The 12,826-nt window shown below is 38.1% G+C and overlaps 1 protein-coding gene across 1 annotated transcript; it reads left to right on the top strand.

Annotated features, from left to right (window-relative positions):
• The first annotated feature begins 8,328 nt into the window (after window positions 1-8,328).
• LOC107045264 (Wilms tumor protein homolog) lies at window positions 8,329-12,219 on the top strand. Its single transcript, XM_029126606.1, has one exon. The coding sequence runs from the start codon at window positions 8,329-8,331 to the stop codon at window positions 9,907-9,909; it is 1,581 nt and encodes a 526-aa protein (XP_028982439.1). The 3' UTR covers window positions 9,910-12,219.
• The last annotated feature ends 607 nt before the right edge of the window (window positions 12,220-12,826 follow it).

The raw sequence follows: 12,826 nt of genomic DNA, 5'->3' as shown, positions 1-12,826 counted from the left end.
AATCATAATTTGATACTGAATATTCATGTTCAATAGAACATTCATGCAAGCTGTGAAATTGAAATTTTCATCAGTTGAATCATCTTTTTTTGCCCGTAAATCGAACAATTACAAATCTATCCGCTATTATTTTACTAAAGACAAAAAACATGATGATTTTAGCATTATATCATTTGTAAATATGGAAAAAATGAATAATACTAATAATAATAATAATAATAATAACTAAATATGTGTGAATATAAAAAGAAGAAAACCTAGTAGATGAAGTAAAAGAGAGGGAAAAACATATAGAGGCGTGGCCGTAAATGTGTGTCGGTGTTCCTGCGCCCACCTCGTGTCTACTGCTGATCCCTCACTATAAGACTACTCGTTGAGACTATATTTCCCCCCATCCCCTCTCCTGGTCTTTCTCTTTTATCATGCCGGATTGCCGCAAGCCGCACAAACGGGGGTGGAGGTGGCCGTGTTTGACCGGGCGGGATTGAAGAACGATGAGGATAGGAGGGAGGCAAACGTTCAACGTACATAGAGAACGCACGACGGAATATTTTGGAGTGGTGGGGGGGGAATTCCGGTATTATCGTGTGGGAAGCCGGCGGGAGGACACGTGGTGGGGACTCCGACGATACCCGAAGGGGAAACTCACATGAACAAACGCTCGCTACTACGGATACTAAAACAGTCGGCGCGAGACCGCGCTGCCAAGACTATCGTGTTGTCTGTATATACATTTTTTTCTTTCAATAATCTATAAGGCAGGCGCTCATCAATCAAGTAGGAAAAGAAACATTGGAATATGGCCGTACAGGTGTTGAACAGATAGTATACACCAAGTAACTAATGCATTAATGTTTTATTTAAAACTTGAATTTAACAAGTGCGATTGAAAAAAATCTCTGCAGACATTTTCATCAATTCCATGAACTTTATCAATTGTGTGTTTATAAATGTGTTTATAAATCAACAAATAAATACACATACATCGTGCTCAAGTCATTCAGGATAAGTTTCTAGTGATAATTGATTATTAATCTGGTGCCAGTGATCTTGGAAAATATTCATTGATTGAATCGAGAGAAGGGAGGAGAATAATATCACAACAATATTCACCAATTCTGGTGTTATGAAGAATTTATATATGTCTATACGAATTACAAGTTTGTATATTTTTCTGATGTTTATCGAAACTGAAAACGACACAGCAGCCGGTATTTCTCTCAAGTCCAAGAATTCTAATAAGGTGATCAAAAACAATACAGTGAATGAGTGAAATCTTATAAAAATTACATTTACTATTTTTCTCTTTCCATCTCCCTTCCGCGTCGCGTTCTTATGCCATAAAATACATCTCTGGTCACCACCGTCCTTCGATCGTCCACCTCCTGCACCAGAGGCATTTCTCTTGCTGTGATAACAAGTGTTATTATACTCGTAACTCTTCAGAGTTTGATGATGAAAGTGTACTAATAATAATCAGAAATAATTCAAATGATATAATTAAACTTAAAATTGAAAAAAAAAATATTTTCAAACGTTAAATAAAAAATATATATTTAATAAAATTCTGATAATTCCTGCGTGCAAGGGTGACTTAATCAGGTGTTTATTGGATGCCACGTATCATCAAGCATCGATAACATTCGCTACCGGTAAGGAGACAATTATACACAACATTTCTATTCATTGATCAAACATTACCTATATTGAGATGCTTGAAAGATGCTTTAGTGATTGATGGAGGGGGTATAAAAATATCAGCATTTACTTCAACGATTTTATAATGATTTGATAACTCATCAGCAAATAGTAGCACGTGTGCAGAGACCTCCGAGGGTGTCGGGCTGTTTTTTATGGTCGATGGAGGGAGCGCCGTGCTGGGGCGGTTATCCGTTTTAACCCAAATCAACCAAGCGTTGTACTAAGCGTTTAGCGACGGAAGTGGAGCGTATGCAGGATTGCAGTGTTGTTGATAATGATCGTACTGATGCCGAGAAAATCCAACTTTGCTCTGTTTATCTGGCTAAGTGTTAAAAGGGAGTCCCCTTTGTCCTTGCGTATCATCCCCACACATGTACATGTACTACTTCCGTAGATCGTTTTACTTTGAAATACACGTGCGCACCTTCACGGTTCGCAGACACAACGCGTGCTCTACGTCACGCTCTTGTGGCTCGCCATTTGACCCTTTGACACTACTAATGTATTTTTCCTTATCTGTTATTCGTATTGAAGTTCTAAAGAAGATTGTGGTTTTTTTTATCGTTTTCGCTTAGTTTACCTCCCCCCTGTAATTCCTTTGACTATTTTATTCTCAATGAATTCGTCACATAATTACCAATGGATATAAATGTAATGAAAAAGCACAGAATTGAACGCGGATAATGATTCGGTAACACTGCGCAGGCCATAGTTCATTGCTATTGTTAATTCATGTACGTAAATGAAACGTGAAGACGGCGAAAAATGGGGACTCCCCTGAAAAGAGAGAAAAGAGCTGTTGGAAAGAAAAATGTAGGAAATATGCATTACCGCGTCAAGAGAGAGAGAGAGAGAGAGAGAGAGAGAGAGAGAAAAAGATTGTGATGAAGTAACCGGCTGATCGTGATTCTTTATTAATTTTCTCGTACACATAAGGATAAAAGGTTTCTCCGGGCCATTAGGTTAATTTGACCCTAAGCTCCTGCAGGTGGATAATAGTAGGTGGACCGCGCCCTCCGAAGGCTTCGGGCACTGTGCGATTTTTATCGATTCTCAAATCGTTACATACCACGTACCGACCGGCGGCCGAAGCCGCCGGCGTGTAAAAGCAGGCAGCAGTGGTGGGCCTCTCCACCGATGATCGAACGTGAGCAATCACGATTCACGACGCGGCAATTAGGAAATCCAATTCGGGTGTAATTGCGCGAATGGGAAGACCCGCGCAATGAGGAGCTACCGTGCTCAATAAAATCACATATGCAACCATCATCCTAATTCTTCACTCTGTCTATCAACATTGAACTCTCGTAAAAGTAAAAAAAAAATTGAAAAAAAAGTTTTTAAAAATCAAAAACTCACCATATTAAGAATTTTTCATCCGAGGGCCAATGAATTCTTGGGATTCGACTCAGCGCTGGATAATGAGTTTGGGCTTCTATAAATGCGCGTAGGTGGTCGAGGGCGAGTGTACAATATGCATACACATACAAAGACAGTACAGAGTCCGGAGACATACGTCGTACGCCAGGCGTTCCGTGCCACAGGTGTTCCGTATAATGGACGTCGATGGAGCCTGGTGATATTTTATCCGTTACCCTGTTCCTCTCTCTTTTCCTCCTTTACCCAATTCTTTTAAAACCTCTGTGGACCGCGTAGAAAGTCTGATGGTGTATACACGCGCTTGCGTAAAGTCACCAGGACAGGCTTCTTTCGTCTCACGCGTGTTCAACTCAAAACAAGTATTTATATAGATAGGATATATGTTTGTATATAAAGAGTTTGTGGCTTTGCTAGTTTTTTTTACCTTAAGGATTTATTCAGTGGAAACGCGAGCAAAAATTCCAATAGGGGGTTATCAGTTTGAGAGTTGAAACAATGAATAAATACATGCATCGGGTCATTTCAAATTTTATCGTCTCAGAATATTAACTATTTTTCGACCTTGGCCATGAATCACATGTATCATGTATTATACATCTCCTGATGGGGCTCTTGAAGTACATAAAATGCGGTCGACCTATAGGTACAAGTGCGGTGAAACCATGATTCTCAGTGTGGCTGATGATAAAATCAATATTGTCACCTCGTCATTGTTATTCAATTGTTTATAATATTCATTGAAACGACGAGTTATACAATTTTTAATAATTTTTTTGGCATTGTTCGAATATAATAGTAAAATGTTTTCCCTCCACTGATAATCTAATTTTTTTCGCCAATGTGAGAGAGCCAAGAAATATGAAATATCCAGAGAAACTTGAGAGGAGGGAAAACTGCAATCGACAAACGACCCGGCGGGATTCTGTGTATATAGGTCAGAGGATGCGCGTGGCCAGTATCGATCTTCACTACCCTCCGTGAGTTCAAGTTCGAGGTCGTACCAGGGGCGCTGGCATCCACTCGAATACTAACCGCAGCAACATACTGTAACAGTATTAAAGCTGACCCGCCGCCAGTACTCGTCTAAATTTCCCACTGGTGGTGTTATCATTTGTTTTCTTTTCCCTTTGTCCAATACTTTTCATTGTTCTCGGTCATAATAATTGATTACGACACAAACAAACTGTATCGCTCTATTCTACAAAAAAAAAAAAAGAAAATACTTGAATAGATTAGCCTCAATAATTTCATCTGTTGATGAATAGATGAATGAATAGTGAAAAAGATATTTTATTAGCGATCACATCAGGCCGAGTTGAAGTCAAGACCCAAGGTCTTGGAGCGCGCACCTGTTACCCAAGTGGAAAAAGAAAGCGGTTTTTCGAGAAAGAGACACAGCAATGCTGGTCCACCCACGGATCCTCTTCTTTATCTCCTTCTCCTCTTCTTCAAACTTTTTATATTTATTTTTTATCCTCAACGCGGCTTCTTTTTTCCTCTCGTTTGTACTACAAACTTTGAAGTCACCTTTAGCCTCTTTCGGCATCTTCTTTCAGTAAATAATACACCGGCAATAAATTTTTTTCCATTTTAATTTTATTTCTTGTAAATCTGAGTTTCTCAACCAACGGACGCTTCTTGAATATTTTATCGTTATATATTTACATCATACCAGACCAGATTCACGCGTCATTTCCAAAAGGCGCTCGCTCGATCGATTGGTAGCCAGGGATGCCAACTATAGTATTGTACGTATTACTAGCCAGCGTGGCGTCTCTCCTCGTAGTTTTCCTCCCCCGCTACTGTCTTTTTACCTTCTCTCACTTTATCGGACTTTCCACTATAACGCCTCTGACATTTACAGCCTTGGGTTGCCCTTCTCTTACTTACATCCAATCGATTGGACAATCATTATAAGCCGTACCTCTCATGCCATTCATCCAGAAAATTGACGAGAGTCTGTCAACTCTTTTGTTTATTTTTATTTTTATTCTTTCTTCTAAATAAATACATCTCCCGAATATCCCGCAAAATATGGAATACTAAATTACTCTGTCCTTCGAATTTAATCTCCCTCATTCTGGGAAGTGGCTAACCCAGATTCCGGAAGTTATTTTTTCCTTTTTAATTCATTCATATCTCTCATGTCTTGTTCCCATTGATTTAAATGTTTGTATATATTGTATGTTATTCTCTAGCCAAGTATCAATTTTGAAATCTTGTGACATTCCCATCATGATTGAAATTGGGATCTTCTAAACCCCTTTTCTCTGACTTAATTCAAAATTCTCATACGTAAATGGGCCATAACTTGAATATAATATACACTTGCAGCTTCACTGCTTCTACTATGCATCTGCCAACCTCTCCTCTGTAGCGTCGTAATTTTCCAGAGTATAACGCCATAATGCGCCCATTTTATGCGACAATTATTGCAGGAGCGCCTATGCAAGTGCAACTTGCTGAACTTCATGATGCCCTGGTAAAAGACTGGACAATTTGTAGTACGTACCATAAGCATTAGGGTGGCCGCACAGCGTGAAAATCTTTTCCTCTACCTTCTATTAACATTTATGCCTTTTCTCCCTTCTATTGTTCAATTTTCCTTCTTTTTTTTTGTCTTTTTCTTCACAAACTTGATAATCATTTTTTATTTCAGTGTTTTTTTCCTCTTTATATTTATCAAGGAGCTCCGAAGAAGGATTACTACTTAACGCGGTAATGACGAGCGGTCGGCAGATGGCGGATGTGATAAAAACTTGCCTCACAACGTCGTCTTGTATATAGCCGCTACATATAATAAGCTCCCGCCAGTTGATCCTCCATTTATGTTATACAAATGAAAATTCTTGTCAAATCAATACCTAAGACGATTCCGAAAGGAACGAAGGCAGGTGCATAAAGACAGGAAATATTTGACAAGATTCAATTAAAATCGATGGTGTTATTTAATATAGTATTCTCTCTCTCTCTCTCTCTCTCATCCCAGTAGATGAATTAAAATTTCGAATCCTTATGGATCAACCTTCCTGAAATCGGCGAAGAACTGTTCATCTTATTCGAACGGTAAACTGTATGGTATGTGGGATTTCACTGGGGTCTCTCTCCTCACTGGTAGCGAATTCGTGGAAGAATTAAGCGCGAAACGTGGATTGCACGCGCATTTAACTTTCACGGGTGTGCGTTAGCTATAGAAAGCCCTTGTTACACACTTGAGTCTCCGTCGAGTCACAAATGGGATCGAACTACTGCCTTTTTATTATTATCATTAGTCTTTGGTGAACTACTCTATACAGTGAAGAGCAATGTCAATGAATTTGTTATCCATTAGAAACGCAATCTCCATATATAATTATAATTGGATCTCTATTTAGAGTGTGAATTGATGCTTTTAAATATAGAATGAAGAAATGACATTTTTTTTTGCTTAAATTTAGCAAATGTGCTAATGTTACTTCTGCAATTTCAATCACATATGGGCGGCGGGGGCGGTTAATTTACGCAGCGACTAAGCTCGACCATTGATCATAAGAGCAAATGTAAATCGTCATTTATTACTGAAGACGCTATAATCACTCAGTGCATGCAGTAACCACATCAGATAGATATGTGTAATATTTCAAATGACGTTGTGCTGAAAAATAATATCATAATAGCAAGTGAAAGAATTATATTTATCGTGTCATTAGTCTTTTTGTTTTTGTTAAGAAAAAAAAAGGTTTTATAGTGCCTTTTGCTTCGCACTTGGTTTTTTGAGCTTCGTAGAAAGTGCTACAAAAGAGAGTAGAGAGCAAAGGAAAAGAGTAACAGTGTAAAATTACCTGGAAGCCGTTCTTCACTACGTTAACGAGACACGATGGTGCGGCCTAGACATGGATGGTAGTCAAGTGACTGGAAAATCCACATCAATTTTACCGAGCTCGCACTGCACCAGATTTATCATTATGATTTACACATTGTGCTACAGTTTTTAATTTTCCCTCACAACTTGTATGAATTCAACTTCCATTTGATGCATCATTAGAATTTCGTATACATGTGAGGTGGTGGTATACCCACAAGAAAGATCAACCGCCGCTCCACCTACGCTCACGAGATTCCTGTCTCAACCTGTTCCACCTTGTCTCGTTCTTATTTTCTACCTCATCCCGGCTGCGGCCAAGAGACGCCTGGTTACAGGTGCTTCTCATAGGTATTCTTTTACTCATCCCGCAACTACTAATCCTCGTGTTCCTTCTCCGCACTCGACATCGTAGAAATTGCAATTTAGAATACTTTTTTCAACTTCCACATTCAATTCTCCTTGAGGAAATATTTTCTTTTTTTTTTTTTTTTTTCATTTTTCTCCTTTCTCACAACTGGATTATTGAGAGATGATTTGAAAAGACATAGACAAAAATAAATGTACTCTTGCGTGGCATGGAAGAGTCTCGGCAACAAGTGTGAACGCCCACACCAAAAGACCTGTTTCTCCATAAAGCTTTAACTTCCATGGCATCTTTTCAGATACGTGTTTACGAGTAGGCACAAATCCCCTTCTCATCTCTTCTCTCTCTTCTCACTACGTATACTGTTTTACGGCGGGTTATCATCCAAGCATTCTCCCTTCTCTCGCGGCGCTTGGCGATGGTATAAAGCCAAATCGATGGTTACAGAAAAGGAGCCAGCGGGAAAATGAAGCGTATAGTAACTTGTTAAAAATTCAATTGAAAGCATCGCATCACACTAATTGGTTATTCCCGATTTTGATATGATACTCTTGGAACAAATCAGCGTCAATAATTAGACAAAACTAATCGATTATGCAGAATATTCCCGAATCATTGATTCAAAATATGACAAAGTTATTCAGAATTTGCTAATTATACAAATATTCGAAGCGCAGATATTTAAGAGAGACCGCAAGTACCGTTATATAAAAAATGGAGCGATTAATATCAATTAAATGACTACAAAAACACTTCCAAGGACTGATTATCCATTCAAAAAATAATAATGATAATATTATCCCAGCGGTTAATTTATTCACTGTTTCCTTAAGAAAAAAAAAAACAACTCTCGACGAGAGGAGTATTCAAAATAAGAATACCACAGCAAAATCCGCGGAAAGTTGTTGAGATATTATAACCAAGTGCTGTTGTCATTTGGGCACTGAGATGCCTCTGCCTTGGAACACACAACACGTTACGATATTTTTAAAAAATAATTTTCTGATTGATTCTTGACTGAAAAAAAGAAAAATGAAACATGCTACAGTATGGTAAATTTATGATGATCTGTCTGTTGCAGGAGGAAACGGGAGCCAGTACGGTGGTAGCCGGGGGTGTGATAGGCGGTACAGAGGGCCCAGGCGGCGGGTGCCGCATATCATCAATGACGATGGCCGAGAGCGTCGTGGAGGACGCCGCGGCCGCGCCCCCGGGTCCAGCAAAGCCGCCACCTCCCTCCTGTACGAATAATAATACATTAGCTGCAACTGCGAATCGAAATCATCGAGCTTTGCGCAAACGAAGACGCCTCAATCAAGTTCTGGATGATCTTCAAGCGCATAAAAATCCTCCCAACGAGTGTGAAACTAGTTCCAACAGATTCGAATCAACTTCATTGGTGTCTGAAGAAGAAGAAGATGTTTTTGGTTCACCAAGATCTGTCGATCTTCCAAGTCAATTTTCATCGAAAAATCTCAAAGATGAGCCAGTAGAACTTCTAGATGATTTGGAGCCATTAGAGAATTTGGAATCACAAAGTGAAGACAGGTTGACAATTGGTCCAAACTACAATAAGCACCATCTTCCAATAAGTCTTCAAAGAGATAATAATAATCATCATCATCATCATCATCATCATCATCGAGTGCCCTTGAAATTTCCAGGCTGCAGTTGTATAAATTGTTCTACGACAAATACAGTAATGCTACCTTCACCAACATCGCCACAAACACCTATGACACCCTTAAATTTCACACCGTTGACGCCAGTTTCTCCATTATCATATAGCTTTGAACAATATCTTCATACAAAGTACCTGCCTACACCTGATGAGAGAAAACGTAGTCATTCAGATTCAGATGTTGGTGCAGGCTGGGATCAAAAAGCACTTTGGTCAAGATCACATACACCAGGGAGTGGATCATTGGAGAGTGATAACACCACTAGTCCTCAAGAATCACCATTGGATCTTTCAATGAAAAATTCATCAGTAGAACGGCCAGCAGCCCTCCAGCTATTACCATCTGGTGTTACCGGAGTTGTAACACGTGGATCGGTCAGTGTACCAGTTGTACGGGGCGATGTTGCATCGCCAACTACCAAGGAGAGTGTTGCCTTCAGATACAATTTGGAAGTTTCTCCAGTTGTCGAAGAGATGCCCCCTGGTGCTGATGTTGCATATGTTTGCCCAGTTTGTGGACAAATGTTTAGTTTACACGATAGATTGGCCAAGCACATGGCATCGAGGCACAGGAGACAAGGACCAAGAGATGCATCAGCAAAAGCATATCGGTGCGACGTTTGCAATCGGAGTTTTGCAAGATCGGATATGCTGACGCGACACATGAGACTCCATACCGGCATCAAACCTTATACTTGCAGAGTTTGTGGTCAGGTTTTCAGTAGATCTGATCATCTGAGTACCCATCAAAGGACTCATACCGGTGAAAAACCATACAAGTGTCCCCAGTGTGTGTACGCTGCCTGCAGGAGAGATATGATTACGAGGCATTTAAGGACTCACGCTAGATACGTTGATGGACAGACTAAATCTGAATCTACTGATCTAGAAAGTCCTACTTATCCCATTGACTCTATGTCCAATCTCAAAACTGAGTAGACGCTAATATTCCCAAATATTTCATTTATATTTCAAATCCCTTGACATCCGAACAGCAATCTGCTCATTTTGTCGAGTACGCTCTACTCAATCCTTCCGTGTCAACGTCATTATGAATTATACAAATTCCAAATTTTCATAATAACAATTATTGAGGGTTTAATAAAATTAATAAAATCCCATCCGAAGACTGCCCCCCACCTGTGTTCGTCCGCGGCAGATAGACGGCCAAACAGTATTATCCCCATGTATATCTTTCACCGGTTCATCGTTCATTATAACTTTTATCTTTTTATTGTCGTCGCCAGTGCCGGAGAATGTCAACATTCATTCCACGCCAATTGTAATATTTACTCAACATAATAATTTCCATCTCTCTAGCCTATTTTTAGAAATTCACTTCCATTGAGTGGCTTTCCCCCCCTTTTTTTCTCTTTTTTTCCCCCAGAAAGTAATTTTCCGAATGAAATTATTCTTACCTCACTCTATAAATCCATGTAATATCACGTATGTGCTCTTAATGTAACATTTTTTCATAAACAGTGCCAAATTATTTCATTCTTTTCGGTTATTTTTTTAATAGTACTAAATTGTACTAAATCGGTTCAATTTAATCTGTTTAGAGGTCGGAAAAAAGAATTGACTAGCGGGTTGTTAATCGTTCAACTGATACCAATGTAACATTGAAATTATGAATCGAAGATTATTAGTATTATTATAAAAAACTTAACACGTTGAGTTAGCCACATTCGTGCCTGCGAGATTGAATATTTTTTTTACATTACTATAAACAGGTGGATGAAATATTAGTTGTTAAGAAAGTGTGTTTGTTTGTTGTTTGTTTTCATTATTATGTTCCTCTTAAGGTATGATTTTTGTCTGTTACATATGAATCTTTGAGTTGTTGAGTCCACCGCAAGTTTATAGAATAATGAGGCGTTCAATCATATAAAATTGATGACTGGTGGCCATTTCTTCAAATACCCCACAAAGAAAAGGGGGAAAAAAATTCTATGACGTCCATTTTCGTACATGTATTTCGATATTTTTGTATATCAGAATTTTTTTTTTCTTTAAATTATGATGGATTAAACTGAAAGATCGATCGGTAAACTGTCAATTTATTTTGCCATTTTACTTGCCTTTAGACTTATTAATCAATCGTTGAACGAGTATGCCGATTAAAAGAATTTTTAACTGAAAAGGGGAGGATTACGTTTATGTCTTCGGGCAGAGTATGAGAAAAACGTGCCAGACAAAAACGGAATTTATATGAAATATATGCTTTCTGTAATTATAGTATGATTGCGAATATTCAGTTATTCGCCATATCTGAAGATTTATGAATCATTTGAAGTACTCCTGTTTAGTTATTAATTAATTATCATTATTATTATTATTATTTCTTGATTAAACTTAAATAAGTTGTTAAGTAGTTTCTCATGTTTAAAACTTCTGTTATTTATTTTGTTATTCTCTCTTTTCTTCACTACTACTTAATTATTTTTTTTACTCGAAGAAATTGAATTAAAATAAATTGAAGTAAAAATGACAAAAAAAAATGTTTTCTCGTTGATACCTTGAGACATAGTCTTCAATTCGATGATGATTTTGTACCTTAATTTATAAATTATGTCGTAGCCTAGGATTGCATCAGAACCGATGAAAAATGGAATATGAAAAATTTCACAATCCTCCAGTGAATCCTGTCAGCAATTCTCTCTTAAGTTAACATTATTTATTAATGATGGTGAGAACGATCATTAACTTTTCTAGGTCTGAGAAATGCGCATGAGATGAAAAGTGGGATAAATTTTTGGTGGCGAGAAACAGTTGTGCCTTGACAATGCGGAAAACATTTTCTATTGAAATATGATGATGACCGTTGTAACGGACATATTCGATGGAGTTTGTATAGGTTTAAAGAATCAGGTTAATCAAAACAATGTGATTGAACTGAATTAGCTAAGGATCGGAGGAATGATATTACCTATAGTTTCTAAATTCATTCATCTGTTTTGTTTGTGGCCTGCTCATCTCGGAACAGGAAGGAGAATCGTTATATTATTCATGTGTATATGTAAAAATAAAAATGATCAACTTCCAAGGGAAGAAAATGAAAAAAATTTGCTCATACCTTTTCAATTGTCTTGCCTCCCTCCCTCCCCTCGAGAGTTTATCAAATATTTATACATCACTGTGTGCTCTCGGTTAAATTTTAAGTACTGAAACAAACGAACAACTATTTATATCAATGAAATTAGCAATAATGATAATAATGATAATAATAATAATAATGCTAATGCTAATGATGAGGTAATAAAACTTTTACGTTTGAAAATAAAATGTTCTGTTTTTTTTCAACTTATTCATAAACACGGCATGGTTTTGTAGATCAATGTCTTTTGTGGCTATTTGATGTAGTCATGTTATATCACAGATAAGAAAGGCGATACGCAAATAAATAAAACAGGAGAAAAAAGAGGATTTAAAAGATGAACATCTTATCTCGAGAATGAAATATATTGAAGTGACACGTGTGATTGAAAAATGATTAATATCTTTTTTATTGCTCTCCATTTGAGGATGAAAACAGGGCGCGAACTCAACCATCAACCATCCATCCTCGCGTATTGGACTTGCCACTGATATGTCGCTTTCATTCTTCTTCTATTTGTTATTATTTTCTTTCACTACCTGTAGCCACCAACGCACACGCGTCTCAGCGTCGCCACTGGCTCCGATCCAGATAAATTATTGCCGCTCGCACCGGCATGGCCGATGTCAGTTGAAAAAAGAAAAAAAAACATCGGCAGCAAAAAAACAGTAAGAGGGGGGTGGAGAAGGAGGAGGACCCATTAGAAATTATAAGCCGTCGCGCGAGGAAATGTTGAGAGAGAGAGAGTGAGAGCGAGAG

The sequence above is a fragment of the Diachasma alloeum genome, unplaced genomic scaffold (assembly GCF_001412515.2).
Source record: "Diachasma alloeum isolate Michigan unplaced genomic scaffold, Dall2.0 Dall_scaffold_00906, whole genome shotgun sequence".
In the NCBI taxonomy this organism is placed as follows: Eukaryota; Metazoa; Arthropoda; class Insecta; order Hymenoptera; family Braconidae; genus Diachasma; species Diachasma alloeum.
This window is presented reverse-complemented; position numbering and strand designations above follow the sequence as displayed.